The sequence below is a fragment of the Chinchilla lanigera genome, unplaced genomic scaffold (genome assembly GCF_000276665.1).
Source record: "Chinchilla lanigera isolate Chin_1 unplaced genomic scaffold, ChiLan1.0 scaffold00008, whole genome shotgun sequence".
Classification (NCBI taxonomy): Eukaryota; Metazoa; Chordata; class Mammalia; order Rodentia; family Chinchillidae; genus Chinchilla; species Chinchilla lanigera.
In genome coordinates this window covers 27563927-27580528 of record NW_004955409.1, presented here as the reverse complement: position 1 = coordinate 27580528, position 16602 = coordinate 27563927, and the positions used below count along the sequence as shown (strand labels likewise).

General features: G+C 36.2%; 1 protein-coding gene across 1 annotated transcript in view; it reads left to right on the top strand.

Annotated features, from left to right (window-relative positions):
* Npas3 (neuronal PAS domain protein 3) overlaps nucleotides 1-16602 on the top strand; it is an 840673-nt gene that overhangs the window by 394754 nt on the left and 429317 nt on the right. Inside the window, exon 4 of the mRNA XM_005377169.2 lies at nucleotides 1652-1728. Within this exon, the coding sequence (XP_005377226.1) occupies nucleotides 1652-1728 (77 nt within the window). The remainder of the gene's footprint in view (nucleotides 1-1651; nucleotides 1729-16602) is intronic.

Genomic DNA, 16602 nt, shown 5'->3' with positions numbered 1-16602 from the left:
AAAGGAGTTTTGAAGGGAGTAATGTGCATGGTAGAATAGGAAATTAATCAGAGACGCACACGCGCACACACATCCACAGAAGTGCTGTCCTAAATATATTTGAATATTAAAATATTTTAAATCCTATGTCTATATTTATAATAAAGATTAACCTCAAGATAAAAACCAGATTTTTCTGTCTTAAAATTACTACTGTAGTTGTATGTTTTGCTTCTCAAGCAAACAAGGATACTGGAGTAGAGCTCAAGGTTTCTTCCTACTGGAATGTTCTTTAATAATAATCACTTTTCAATTATATTTTATAAATTTTTTCCACTGAAAAAATGTTCTTTTATTTTCTTTTGCCAGAAATAAGAGTACTGAACACTCAGGCTATTTTCAAATTGTCTTTCAGACATTGCAGTAGTAAACTTTCTACTATAACAGCACAAAAATCATAAGTGTATTTATATTATAATCCCTGTTAAATTATGGCTCCAACAGACAGACTCAGTAACTGAAATGAAGCAAAATTCTCCCACCTTAATTTTGCTGAAATTTTCTTTTCAGCTAGCTCAAAGTATGTTTAGAAGTCAGAAATAGAGGATTTTAATGTGGTTTTCAATTAGTAGTGTCTAGGTTCAAAAAGCACAGGTTTGTAACAGAAATTTTCAAGAAAAGCAAGAGGATATGGAGAATTTACTAGTTGGAAATATAGAGAAGATGTGTGTCTTTGCTTTTATAAATCATTGTGCAGAAAACAGAGATTTACAATGCTTGGAATTAAAAATAAAACAAAATGGAAGAATATGTTTAAAAGGAAATTGCCACCTCATGTTTTAAAAAGTTGAAAAGCGGAGACCCTCATCTCTGGATTACCAAGTGTCACACCTGAAGAGGTCAATTTTGTTAAGGGTTGTTGGGGTTTTGTGAGTGGCAGGTCTCTGAAGGCAGAGCTTGTGGATCGTGTCTGGAAGGGAAGGATTAGCCCTGGTCGGTAGGAGAGTGGTGGTGTTGGGGAACTTAGGGGAAGAACAGTCACTGACTAGCTGACAAAGCGTCCGCGTGCGCTTCTTGTAGGTCCTGTAGCGTACTTATGTGTGAATATTCAGCAACTGTGAAATCCAGCCATGGTGGGACACGTCTTACTAGGACAAATGGCCATTAATGAGAATCTCTTATCGATTTGTTGCTTTTATTAAACTGTCATAGTTATTACATTAGAAAATATAATAAATCTCCTATTCATTTTTTCTTTAGCCTAGAAGATGTGACAAGTTTAGGATTCTTTGGGGTGAAAAGTAGTTTGTAGATGCTTAAAAATATCAATACCTTAATATAAAAATGTACTAACTTATTTTCAAGGAATATGAACATCTGTGTTTTTACTTGAATATACAAGGAAAAGCAAAAGGAATTTTTCAAAGCTGGGTATGGGTTTTGGTTTCCTTTTTAATGTTTCTAGAAGTTAATACTCAGCCTAATCTATGCTTATGTTCTGATAACTCAGAATCAAAATGAATACTGGGTAGCGTTTCTTTCAGATCTTATTGATATCATGATTGGGTAGTGGTGCAATTGTACAGAAATTAAGCTGATGTTATGAAATCAGAACTCCAACTTAATTATTTTTCTTTCTTTTCTTTCTCTCTTTCTTTTTTTTAAGTTATAGGTGCACAACGAAGGAGAAGCCCCAGCGCACTAGCCATTGAAGTATTCGAAGCACATTTGGGAAGTCACATTTTGCAGGTATCTTTAAGAGAAAAAGAAATTTGCTTTTATGTAACCAAGAAAACTTCATGTGTTTATTCTTTTTATAAATGTTTTAAATATTTGTAAATATTTTTAATTTCAAATATGTATTTCTTGCTGTTTTTCTTGGAATTCTGAAATTCTTATGAATTTGTGTTTTTTTTTTTTCTTTTTAGAAAGCCATCCTTTGAGAGAATATTAATGAGAAAGGGAGGGCAAGTATTATCTGTGCTGTAATAATTTAGATGAGTTGCACTATTTATTTGATGTGCAATGTATAGTACCTGGCTGTTCCCGGAGTGGTTGTTTGTGTGCTGTATTTGTAAGTGGATATATGTGTGTGTCTTTGGAGCTACATATTGTTTTTGGAAGAGCAAGTTTTGTTGCAAAAGTACTGTGACAGTTTTTATTTGTTGCCTAACTTCAGTTCTTTGCTTGAGTTTGTATTTGTTAAGTGCTTCCGATCATATTTGCTTCTCCCAATCAGACAGTTGCTTAGGATGAAATTTTTAGAGTCTATTTTTACATAAAGGAAACCAATAATAATATTTTTTCCAGTGACTTGCTTGACAAATAAATGCGGTGTGCTAAGATAAAACTGTAGTTCCTTAGCCCTACAGAGGATTCATCCCAAACTCAGCATCTCACTTACTCAAAGTGCTGTCCCCTAAAGCTGTGCCCTGGATTCAGCGCATCCACCTTCACTGGAGGGGAGCTGTCCTAGGGTTCCCGCTTTCAGGATAAATGTTGTCACAATAAAAGCTCCCTTTACTGTGGAAGTTATTTTTACGTGGAATTTGAGAAGGAGACCATATTTTGAATATTTAGGCAGCTTATTGTGTTTGCAAAAGTTGGTTATGTTTTTCTTAGATAAACTTTGTAGCTAAATAAAAATAAACATCAGAAAGCTCTCAGCTCAGAGTTTTAAAATAATCTCAGTGGTGCTTTTGTTTTCTAACTAGTCAAAAAGTAGTTCAAATCTATCATATTATTCTCTACGGGATATACACTGAAAAATTCCTCTGATCAAATCCCCCATGTGCTCTAAAGCAGTTGTTTGACTAGGAGTTTGAGAATCACCCAAGAGTTATTCACAAGATATATTCTTGTCAGGATCTGCTGAATCAGACTCAAAACCTTCTGAGATAATTTTGATGTTTCCTAAGATCTGAGAAGTCACAATTCACATTTGCAAATGTAAGGCTTTGAGAAGTCTTTATTTTTGTTTATTTTACATTTGTCATTTTCCTTTAGTGTCTGTGAAAATAGCTCATACAACTGGTGTTTCTTGAAACCTACCTTGAGAGATGTTATTCTATCAATACATAAAATTCCAATTTGCCTTTGCAGTAATCTAGGATCAATTTTAAGAATACAGAAAGAGATATATTTCTAGATCTTAAAATTATGTCCATCTTTCTTCTACATACTTTGTTCGGAATCTCCATTATCAAATTTTGTAGGGGCCGTAATATAAGGGGTGTGATAGAAAACTATAGGAAATAGTTTACATTTTACAAAATTTTATTACAATAAAAGGCACATTGCCATAAATTCCCCTCAAAACACTCCCACTCACTTTCAAACATATTTATCCTACCCTTCTTGCCACTCTGACTTAATTCTAGAAGGCCTTTTTCCTGAATCTCTTTTGCTGCAGTTTTGGGACTACCTCATTGTCCTGAGCTAGTTCAAAAGGTTCACCTAACACAGTCACATTGACTTTGGGGAACAGCCAGAAGTCACACGGTACCAGATCTGGTGGATAAGGACACACTATAATGTTTTGACAAGCCTATCTTTCCGTTGGATTGCACTCAGCAGCAGCATTTACTGTAGTTGTGAGCACATGGGATAAAGTTGCTCACAAAATAGGACTTCCAGAACTGCTTCAAAAAGTGGCAAGAATGATGGGATAAGTGTGCTTGACGTAAGGGGAACATTTTGAGCAAGAAGGAGTATTTTAAAAGTGATTAATGGCAAAGATTTTTTTTACTGTTATGATTTTTAAAATTTAAATAATCAATAATTTCCCAAAAGAGCTAAAGACATCATATTACAGTGATATATATCCATGTTTATAGCAGCAAAATTCATAATAGCTTGTAAGTGGCCTATATGTCTATCAGCAGATGAATGGATAAAGAAAATGTGGTATTTACGCACGATGGAGTACTACTCTGGCCTAAAGAAAGATGAACTTGAGTCATTCATAGAAAAATGGATGACTCTTGAGACCATGTTAAGTGAAATAAATCAGACATACCAGATTAAGTATTGCATGATTTCTTTTTGAGAAACCCAAATTATAAATAAAGACCAAAATAAAAGATAAATAATAGGAGAAATGGAGATAGCTTTTTCTTCTAAGAAAAGGCGATCAAGAGGTTGAGCGAGGGGAAAGGACTGGGGGAGGATGAAAAAATTATTGAGGTGTGTTTTGTATACGTGCCGACTCCTCACAGGGCATGTGCTGCAACCGTGTACTAACAAAAAATAAAAACTGAGGGAAAATTCCATAATCACTTCATCGTTTGCTTGTACTTTGCAGAGGTTGGTGTGATTCAGAACTACTCCTGTTTATGTTCTGAAGCACTCGTTGCCTAAAATTCAGTGAAAGAAGTGTCCCAAGAGTAGCTCTAGATTATTGCCCTCTCGATTCTTTGTGGAAATCATGACTCTAACGTTGTGTGGGGAAGATGACTTAGGAATTGGGAGAATTTAAACCTGACAGAACTTAAAGAGTTTAAATTGAATGCGGCTCAGTATCAAAATATAATATAGATTAGCTGTCTCAAGTGCCCGTTTAACACTGTGCTTCACTGGGAGAACAGAGGACCTAGACAGAGGCTGCCAGCTCTTCTTCATTTTGCACTGGTCGCACTCTGCTTAGGTGCCACACTCTCAGAGAAGCCCAGACAGCTGGGTGTCATGTGGGGGAGAATAACAGCACCGGCAAGAGAGAAATCCTGGCACCTGAGAAATGGCAAACAGACAGGGGGGATTTAATTTGGAAAACATGTGACTTAATATATTCTTGAAGACATTTAAAATATTAAGAAAAACATTAGGTGGATTCTGTTTGCCTTCAGAGTATAGAAAAAAAGAGCAACAGGTACAAATTGAAGAGAATTTTTTTAAAAAACCTTTCATACAAGAACATTCCCCTATGGAAACTAGTACGTAGCTTTTTAAAAAAACTACAATTATAAATTCCATTTAACCAGGCTGTTCTTCCCTTTCTGGGCATATTCCTGAAAGAGTTAAAGGCATAATATTACAGTCATACATGCGTGCCCCATGTTATTTAACACAACTTGTAATAAATGAACCTTAGAAATGACCTGTATGTCTGTCAGCAGATGAATGGATATAGAAATGAGGCATTTATACATAATGGAGTACTACTGTGCCATAAAGAAGGATGTTTCAGTCATTTGGCAGAAAATGATCCACTTTGAGACTGTAATATTAAGTGAAATAAATGAAAAGTTTAAATATCTCATGCTTTTTCTTATATAAGAAAATCAAAGTATAAATAAATTAAAGAACAAAATAAAAGATAATAGGGAACAGGAAGGTAAATCTTTTACAGCTAGGAAAGGGAACATGAGTTGGAGTCAGGGAATAGAGGATATAAATAGAGGATATAAAATGAATTAAGATATGTCCTGTATGTGTACGAACTCCCCATGATAAATGTAGTTATTATGTCCCTGCAAACATATACTAATAAGAAAATGCAAAGGGAAAAAAAAAAAAACACTCTCAAATGTAATTGGCCGCATTTGGAATAAGTTCAAAACTGTTGGGTTGGGCTGGGGTTTTAGCTCAGCAGCATAGCGCCTGCCTGGCAAGCACAAGGTTGTGAGTTCGATTCCCGGTACCAGAAAAAAAACAAACAAAAAAAACCTGTTGACTTTAAGGAAACATATGGATAACTATTAGCTTTAGGGGAATATATCAGTAGATTGGTAGATAGGCTTTTAAGTAAGACTTCCAAATATTGTGGAGTTGTATAATCTTGAAATTGCCATAGAAACTAGAATTTTTTGTGTCATTTGATTTTAACACAAATGGTTATGAGGTGGAAGAACTATGTAATATCTGTATGGAACATGCAGCCTAATATCTTATTCTTTTAAATAAAAAAGCATGTGGGCAAGGGAGGATTGGGTAGTAGGAGAAGAGAAGCCTCCTATAAGTTATCTACTTAATTGTCATACTTAATTAGCAGAGAAATCCATGAGCCCAGAAGCTCATGTCTGCACCACATTCAGCAGGATCCTAGTGTTCTGTAAAGATTAGATGATTTCTATGTTTTGTTTCAAGAAAGTCTGTTGTAGAATCTAATTGATTCATGGAGGCTGGAGATGAGTTCTCCTTCCCTTCACTCAGTCCTATCCTCCCTTCCTTGTAAATATTTGATAAAATCTGTGTGGTCAGCGAAGTTTTGGTAGGGTCTCCAACTTCACAGTTATAGTCATTTGCTGTCCTCCAAATGCTTCAGATACTTAGTAGGGACACACAGTTTGCTTGATGTGACTTCTGTCTTTAACCAGCTTGCATTTGTTTGGGGAAAAGAGGAACCAAATGGCCTCATTAAGTGAGGAATATTACACTAGTCAAGTACGATGGAGTAATAGCAAGGCTCTGCATTAGGCAATTGTGAGGTAGGACTGAGGATGGGGCTGTGAATTACTAATCGCTGGTGTTTAGATGAGTGATAGTTCAAATGAAGCAGCAAAGACTCACGGCAATGATGTTGGGCAGAGAGGGTTAGAGAGAGGCCACCCTGGGGAAGGTTAGCACCGAAAAGTTCAGCAGAAGATGAGGAGAAGGAGAAGGCAAGGTGGAGAAGGAAACCATAGGAGTGGATTTTGCTAGAGGATGGAGTATTAATAATCTCAGAGGAGCTGGGGATAAATATTTCAAATACTGAGGCTACATCATAGGTTTATCAATTGGAATCGTTGCAATAAAAAGTGCAGAAGACAAAACTAACAAGTGCTAGAGGTGGAGGAGAAAGAAGATTCTGCATGTTTGTGCTAAAAGGAGTGTGAGAGATGAGAAAATAGTGTCAAGGAAATTGTGCTTTTCATATTGAAAAAGTATGTTTGCATGTTAGCAATTAACAGGGCTAAACATTTTGTGTTAGAAGATAAATGCAAAACTAACTCCATTGGCCATTTATGTGCTGTTTAGCAATCAGCCTTTTAAAAATCGATATCTTCTGGTCATTTTCACTATTAGTAATGACTCAATATCACTCATAATGTGGGTGTTTCATAAGTTCTTTAACCATTTCCTTGCTATTTGGTATTTTGATTATATATGAAAATTTGCATTTTTAATTCAAATTCCAATTGGTGTGTGTGTATGTGTCTGTATGTGTGTTTTAATTAGAAAAGCCCACTCAGATGGGTGTTAGCATAAGTTTATTGAAATTTTACTAAATCCTGTGTTTCATATACCATGCTAAGTTCTTTTCCTATGTCCTCACTGAGTATTTACAATATATACATAGGAGATAGGTACTGTGATTACATATGTTTTCAAATGGAGTAAGCTAAGACTTAGAAAACTTAAATAATTGAAACTCATTAGTCCGTTCATGTAACCGAGTTGAAATTGAACCCAGAATGCTAACACTAGATTAAAATATTTCCCCCAAAAGACAATGATACTGAGAGAAAAGAATGAAAATATAGCTGAGTCAATAGGATTAAGAAACTACAGTTGGAAGGTAAATGAAAGGTCAGTTCAGAACAGCAGCATGAGATTCAGCAGAGCCTGTGACTCCCCTGCCCAAGGTGCCCAACTTCCGTCCTTCCTGTGCCCCCGCTGCTGTCTCACAGAAACACAGACCAAGCCCTGGACAGAGAGGGGTCAGGATAAGGGTGAGGATGGACTTCTTAATTTTTGGTGCTTCTATCCTGTAACTGGATTATGCATTTTTTTGTTTTGTGTATCTAACCACATGCCTTTTTAAGAAAATTAAGGAAATTTGGTGATATCTCTTTTTTTGTTTTTCTTTTTGAGACAGGTCTCACAGGGTCTCACTATGCAGTTCAGGCTGGCCTTGAACTCACTTTATAGCCCAGGCTGGCCTCAAACTCTGAAGGATCCTTCTGCCTCAGCCTCCCAAGTGCTGGGATTATAGGCATGCGCTGCCACACCGGCTCAGTGATATCTCTTAGAATTAGCTGACATTTCCACTGAGAAGTGGGGAAACTAAACTTTATGCTGATTCCATCAGTGTAAAATCAACTCTGACAAAGCCAGTTCTCAGTCTGATAGTTCAATACCAGGATGCATAAGCAAGGCAAAAGGCCAGGGTTATATAGTACACAACTCAGAGGCCACCATTCATATAGCATTCATATATCACTGACCGTGACCAGTAATGTAATCCCAGTGACCCTGAAGCTATTTCAAGCATGAATATTAGGACAGAGGCATCTTCTGCAGGACAGGTGAGGGTTCAAGAGATGTGAGATTGCATCCTCAGAGGTGTGACTTGTACCTATAGGGCCTGAGCCTGGACATTGTAGTTCATTATATTCTCTAACTGTAAAAAGTTAGGTGAAGAATGGGGAGGAAAGGGACAAGATTGGGAAGTACACATTTTGTAGCAGACTAACTAAAAATCCAAGAACTTTAGCGAAGCCATTATGTGAGATCTTTCCTTGTAGTTCATATGACTAAGCACAGATTTGGTTCCTGCTTTAGAAATTCTTCTTGGGGCTTTATTGTTCCTGCTTCGTGATTTCCTTAGCATGCAAAACTATGAGTGTGTTCGTTTTTACATTCCTAGTTTAGGTACTAGATACAACATTCGTATTTTACCTTACTGACGTTAAGGAAACACAAAATGATAACAAATTTCATCATTGCAAGTCATAAAGTTAACTATTAAAATGCTTTCCCTCAGGTGCCAGACTTATGAATGGAGTGCTTTAATTGCTTGTATGCCCTTAGCAGAAGGGATTGCTTTTTCACTCCGTAAATAATGTTTATGTAATTGTTATGTAAAGTTGTAGTATTATTTTCCTATATTCCACAGTAGGGCTGCCCAGCTCATTTCACAGATGTTAAAACAATCAAATCAAATCAAACCTAGCATGGGGAAGATTTTAAAGGTTTCCGTTCTGAATTTATCATCAGCACATTATGTCTATCTGTTCTGAATTTATCATCAGCACATTATATCTATTATTAACATATATAAATGACACTATATAATTCACGTCATTATGGAGAACTGTTAAGTACTTATAGAGTGATTAAAGAATAATTTTTGTCCATACCTTGTTTTGGATCATAAAAAAGATTTTTTGAATAGGGTGAATAAAATCATAAGTACTAACTTATTTGTACATAAATGATACAGAAAGGCATTTATTATTTAAATTAAGTCTTGGGAAAATGAAAAGAATGTTCTACAAGAAATACCCTAAATAGAGGTAATAGTGGTGGTATCCATGTATCAGTTTTGAGGTTGCCTGTATTACATGAACCCTCCTATGTCTATGTCATTGGTTTCATTATTTTAGCTATGAGCAAATTTTTGCATCACTCTTAGAACATCCAACCTCCAAACAAAAAAAGAAGCCCACAGAATGGATCCCTTGAGAGAGACCATAAAACAAGAAGAAAGAATAAACCAAAACCTCCAAGAACATTTTCTGATCATAGCACCTCAGGTTGTCTGACTGAGACTGGATCAGAAAAGGCTCGGTAGAATGGTTGTATGGTTGCCTGTCTTCCCCACCATAGCAAGGGCAATAATTGCTTTTGCAAGGATAATTTATTAATAACATTCTCCCAGGTATGGCTTGTGGTGACAATCTTAGCAGAACATTTTCAATAAGTTACATATCTTCTAAAAATGCCAAATGTAGCTATTTTCTATTTGTTAACCGAGATTTATGTGGATGAAATAAGTGATATCATGGACCTCAATGAACTCTTACTTTTTTTTCTCCCCCCACCCTTCTTAACACATTCAGCCATAGAATGCAAAGCACGACAGAGTCATGCCTCAAATAAAACATGGCCTTGTGTTTTCCAGAGGCTTTTATGGATCAGATATAGAAGTAAATCAGGTGAAGATTTACATTTAAATTTTCACATTTCTATTGTTAGTCACATTTGAAGCTTGATTAAGAGCATATATGCTGGAATCATGATTTAGTTGGTGCATATAATATTTTGGTCTTGATTTTCTACCATAATTTTTTAAAAAGTGTGATTGATGTAATAAGAAAATTAAAATAATAGTGTCTTACGTATATCTTATTTTTGTGCTCTTTTTAGTACATGGTTGTAGTAGGTTATTTATACATTCTTTGTGGGGAGGTGGTACATGTACATAATACATCTTAATTTTTTTTTCCTCTCCTTTTCCTTCCCCTTCAGTCCTGCTCCCTCTATCTCTTGATCCCCTCCCTCTTTGGAAAAGATCTGTCACCCTACTTTTTATTATCTATTTTTATTTTGCTCCTCATTATTACTCAGATACTTCTGATATATCATCACTCAGGTGTCAGAGACCAGCCAGTGGTAAAGACTGAGCAAGATTCTGGTAGAGAAAATACATGGCAAGTATAAGCAAAAGCAGCTACTTCTAACAACATTGAGGTCTGTGTAGAGAGTGGTAACACTACTGTTATCTCATGCAGCAAAAGAAATTAAAAAGTAGACTAATATAATTGAGACATCTGGGCAAAGAGAAGTGCATAAGCCTAAAATGACTCAAAAACTGACTATACAAAACTAAAGATCGTTATTTTATTAAGATACTGCCTAGCCAGCATTCCTCCTACATTTAATAATAGTTTTTAAGAATCTACTGTGAGAGTGATACCTTCCAGTGTCATTTTTTATTTTGATGAGGTAAATTTTCAACCTTATTTATTTTATTGCAACATAAAAATATAAAAGGAATAATTATCTCTAGGAAGTTGCACCATATTATTTCTGAGGGCTGTTGGTAAAATGGCATTTCACTGGACATCAGTGCTGAAATAAAATAAAATGGTTTCCAATAGTTAAGGTATTCTGGGTTAATTCTTTAATTGTGATAAAGGAAGGAGAGAAAGGTAGTGACCCTCTAGTCTCCCTATGAGCCAGAATACTAGAAAATGTAAAACTAAATATAGAAAAAGAGAAAGTTAGTGAATATATTTGCATATGCAAATTAGCTTAATTGATACTGCTTGCCTCTACAGGGATTTTTCATTACAAACTGGAGTGCTACATTGTTCAGCTCATATTGAGTAATTTAGTAACTAATGAGACCAGTTTGCACTAATTTGCATATGATAAATGAGCTTAATTGCAGTAAATAACTTGGAGGCATAATTACTTAATTTTCCTGTGTTGCACGGCTTTTAAGTTCACGTATGAACAACTCAAGATAATTTTGCATATTTAAATTAGTTGCTTTTAAATTTTCTTGAACAACAAAAAGGAACACACCTTATCAATTGAGCTGTAAAACAATCAAAAGTAAGGACTCAAGTATTTTTATTTACAAAGAAAGAATAGGAAAGAAAAGCAGAAATTTTGAAGTCTGTTTTCACCTCTCCCACATCTCCACCTCCAATAAGATATCAGCACTGACACTTCAGAAAATATTTTTAATGTTAAAAGTTAATTCACAACTTCTACTAGCTGACCTAGCTTACTGTCTGTACATGAATGAGTTGGGAGTTTTGAAATAGTTTATAAAAGAGACATGAAATTTCTGTTGTCCAGTTTGTACCGTTGTCAAGGTAAACAGTGTGATCCCCCACCTGTGATGTGCTGTTCATTCTGCATTGCTGGATTTTAATGAAGCAGACATCACTCTCACCCTAGCTTTTGTTTTCTATCCAAGTCAATATTTCATACTTAAGAGAATTGCTTTCATTGGAGAATCTTGATTTGATTTGTGAAAAATTACCTTATTGTTTTTTATATTATCTGAAGAATGTATTTTTTATCACAATCCCCAGTCTGAAACTTGAAAAACTGAAGAACACAGAGTTGATGGAAAACCATTATTTCATGGCATTGTGTTGCCTTAAAATTTCATTTTGATGGGAAAAGCATAATTTATTATTCAGAGCTAACTTAGGCCATATGAAAATCATATTCATGAGTATAAGAAGGAATATAGTTGTGAAAGTTTAAAACCTGTCATTTAAAAAATTCATTGCTGCCTTAACTCATTGTATATAAAAACAGAAGGGGATATTAGGGCTGTTCACTGCCTACAATCTGGAAAAATAACTCATGTAAATTTTCTCTGGAAAGCTTGGAGCCAACCACATTCAGTGTAAGCTTCCTATATCTTTCAGAAGTGGGCCAGAACCAGTACTAATATTATTATATTCAGAGTGTAAAACTTGAGTCTTTTGTATACCAGATTCTAAGGAATAACTGGTGAATAAATGAACAAATGAATAAATCCAGCCAGGTAAAGTCAGAGTGAACCTCAGAAGCCAGGGTCTTGAGTTACCCTTGTGTACCCAAGTCAGTATTCATCCACATGCTCTCCACGTGGGAGAGAGGAGGCAGATTCACAACGTGCATGGATTTTTCACCTCCAGCCAATTTGAATTCACATTCCAGCTTTCTCACTTACTAACTGTGTGAAATAGAATGATCTCTTGCTCTCTCTGAACTTTGAGTTCTTCATCTTTAAAATTGAGGAAGCAGTGGTAAATGTTTCCCTAAAGGCAGGTTGTGAGGATTGACGAAGATAGTGTAGCTAAAACTGCTTAGAGTGAAACCATTGTCCAAAAGTATCTGATAAACATCTGCTGGTATGTCTGTCTGTATGCCGGGGCATCTAGAGTCATGCTCAGGTTTTGAAGAAGCACATTAATGCTCATCAGGACCATTATAGATATTAAAATCTAGGAACATCATTAGTAATACTATCTCAGGTTAAAGACAGGATAATTTTCATTCAACAAAAATTGTTTCCTTTATAGATATATATTTCAAAGTATATGTTAATTCAGAGCAAAACATTCAAAACTTGGTAGTAGCAATGTGTCTTTTTTATTCTAATGAAAATTCTCTTGAAAACCAGAGGGGCTGTCTGACTGCTCTCATAATCAACCTAGAAGCATCTAGGGAAAATAGAACTTGTAAAGGGACTCCAGAGTCAAAATTTCCTTTAGACTCAAAAGGGACGTGCCATTATTCTTTGTATCAGATTCTATCACCTCCTTGATTGGGTTTTTAAGATGGGACTAAGCAGTTAATCAGAATTTCAGATCTAGAAAGTAGAGCCATTGCTATAAATTATGTTAGCAATATATTGAAGAGTACATAGCATTTCTCCATGCATGTTGCACAAAATCCATCATCTATCATGTTACACGGGTATCTTTTCACATCAAGAACAGAAAGGAGTGCTTCTTAGAGGGATTTTCATGGTGGTGTGTATATATGTGGCAGATACACATCATTCTGCGTTTTTATGTACTTTGATAAGTTCATTTGCTGAATAAACTTTTGCCATTATTTGCTGAGAAACACTCTGAGAGGTGTGGATAGGAGGAAGATTTGAGGTTACTACTGAAGAAGTCATATTTGAACCTAGTAAGTAGGGACTTTCTTGTCACAAAAGTATTTACCTCAGGTGGCCAAAAACTAAGAAAATGAGACAATATACTATACCTCAAAGCTCTAAGCTTCAAGTTCAGTAAGTATTTACTGAGTTTCTAATGTACATCAGATACATGAGACAAGGAGGAAGTACTGGGGTACAAAATGAGCCACGATTTTGCTTCTCAGCATCCCTATTATGAGTGGAGAAAACCAACAAGAAACTGACCAAGACAGTTTTATGGAATACCCTAGTGGTTGTTGAGTCCGTTGTACCTGGACTTGAATCCCTGTTCTTAATTATATGGACTTAGGCAATTTATTTCAGCTTTCCATGTCTCAATTTGTTTAACCCAAAATGGGGACAGTAGCACGTCTTACCTCACAGATTGCTGCAAATGTTAGATGAGCTGGTACCCACAATGCCTAGGTTAGCTGAGGTACCACACATACTATTAAATGAGATGCTACAGACTGAACACACAGTGTGCAAGAGAAGTTGGCTGTGACAGAGACTAGTGCTTAGAAACAAGAGGAGGGAATTGAATCACCCAGCCTGGGGCCAGTCAGTCAGTACTTGTTGTGATCACAAATTTAGTTTACTTCCTCTATACACAACTTTTAAAGTCTAGTGTTTATATAGGTCCCTGAGGGAGTACTTTGAAGATTGTATCCTCTTTCTGAAACATACTTTCTCCTAGCATGTCACATTTGCTAGGGGTTGGGGGAGAGAGAAAAGGGCAGCCATATATCCATGATTAGGCAGATTTTGTTTGGGAACATGCTGATAAGATTATTGTTGGCAAGGTATGAAAACATCTTTCATTCTTTCTCAAGTACTGTTGTGGCTTGTATCTAGATGTCTCCCTAAAGCTTCATGTAGTCATAGGTGGGGCTTTTCAGAGGTGGCTGAATCTAGGGTGTGTGATGCTGGGATTAAGGATGTGATACTGGGATTAAGGGTGTATGATTATAAAATTAGTCCACTGATTGTTTTAGCACAGTTTTGGGTGTGGATAGTGGGAAGGCCCACCCTGGGTGTGGGTGGCACGACCCTAAAGGCAGGTAGCATGGTTGGGATAAACGGGAGAGGCAGCCTGCTGCTGCTGCTGCTGCTGCTGCTGCTGCTGCTTCACAACTTGGCTGTGTTGCTGCCATTTGCCCATCATTAGCTTTTCTCCTCTGCCATGCCCCTCTGCCATGCCACCCTGCCTAGGAACCAGCTAACTGTGAACAGAAAATTCTACAAATCATGAGCCAACAAACCTTTCCTCCTTTGAGTGTTGGGTATTTTGTCTTAGCAATGAGAAAAGTAAGATGGCAGTAAAGGTGATTGAGTTATTTGGAGATTAAAGTAAGGGAGAAGATAATTATACTACTAATTTAAAAATGGACAAAGGTCTTAGGAAAGCATAAGTTACCTTATGTATCAAGTGTGAATAATTTTTGTATTTGTAGGTTTTAATACCTCTGTGGTGATGCACAGATTTGCAAATCTGTGTCAGAGTTGTATCACTCTTGCTTTAGAATAGTCTTCAGTGGCAGTAGACATCGTGTTCCTTTACCCAGATCAACTAGATTGATGTGGATGGAGGGACACCAGTGAACCATCTTTAACCATGGGCCCCAAACTCAATGTCCAGCACTTCAAAGACCTTTTGAGTTTATTTGAGTTTGAGAATGGATTGGAGGTACAGGAAAATTTGTATTGTCTCTTAAACTGAGCTGTTTGCACACACCTGTAAATACCCTGGAACAGAAGTATTCTGCAAAAGATACTTAGAGAAAACGGCTTGAAAGAATCAAGGCAGAATTATTTGAAGGTTTTTTCTTTTAAATCTCTAAATACAATAAGAGCTAAATTGAAAAATTATTATACTATAATGTCCCATCTGTAGTCTATTTTGCTAACTTGTTAAAGACAGATTCTCACAGAAGAATCTTTCATAAATTTTTGCCTGCACCCACGTGTGGTTAAATACCGCTTTTCTAATTGCATGGGAAAGGACAGGATGAGAAAATGTTCAGAATCAAGCCATCCATATGAGAAAAAGAGAAGAAAATAAAAATCAAATATTTGACTTTCTGTGAATCAAGCAAAATGGAGTTGTCATCTTCGTCTCCTGAAAACAGTTGTGGAAGAAAGAACTGATTTCAAGAGCTGGATTTCCAGCAGCATCTCATGGCTGATGCATATGCGCAAATTATTTTCTTCTTTTGACTGACCTGAGTAAGCCTGCACCAGTTAAAGACCATAAGAAAATCTGTGGGTACCAACAATAAGAAGGCCACAGGGACCCTGCGGAGGAGTTGGAGCTGCAGGTGTGCAGTCCAAGAGCAGGTCAGATGTTCCTGGTCTCCCAGTCTCCAGCTGTGTTTATTACTGTGTGCTCACTCTGTGTGAATATCACTTACCAGACACTTGCCAGTTCAGGAACTGATGATTTATGATTGCAAGGGAAGGAATTCATGGGACAATGCTATTTGATGACAACGTAATAGACCCCTCAGAAAAAAATGTCATATCATTTTGCTTTATCTCTGTTGAGAAAAATAAAACACTTGAAAGCATTAGTGAAATTATTGAAACATTTATTGTTCTCTGAATAAAATACATAAGCAGTGGTTAGATTACCCACACAGAAGAGCCTAGTCAAATTCCCATGGGATTGGGTAACTGCTGCAGGAATTGTCTGGTCCAAACAACTCTTTTCCTCATTGCTAAAGATATAAAAAATGCAGGTGACCCTTTAGGTCACCAGAAAAATACTCTGAATAATCCACTCTTATACTTCATTTTAGGCTGAGACAATGATTTAGTAAATTTTGTCTGGTGTAGAGATTAGACCAAGGGTAGAAATGACCCAAAGAGATAGAAAATTCTTTTTTAATTTTTTTTAATTTTGTAAGTGGGAAGTCTATGAGTTCTACCTAAATACAAAGGCAAATGATAATATCAATGGCTATTTTAATTGCATCTTTAATCCATAAGGATAGTTCAATGACATTTTAAATTATACTTTTAGAATTGTAGTCACATAGGAGATAAAACTCAGTAACTATTTAATAATGCATAGTGAGATCAACTGTATCCTCCGTTGAGATTACATTTAGGTGGACTGAATGTAAAAACCCAATCCAGAATTTAGACAGTATTTAATCTTCTGGAAGTCATTGTTGGGTCTTTCTAAATATAAAACACCCAGGCCTGGTCCTTTGAGTTGGTACCTATTATCTCTATTCTGTGCTTAGTTTCACTAGGTT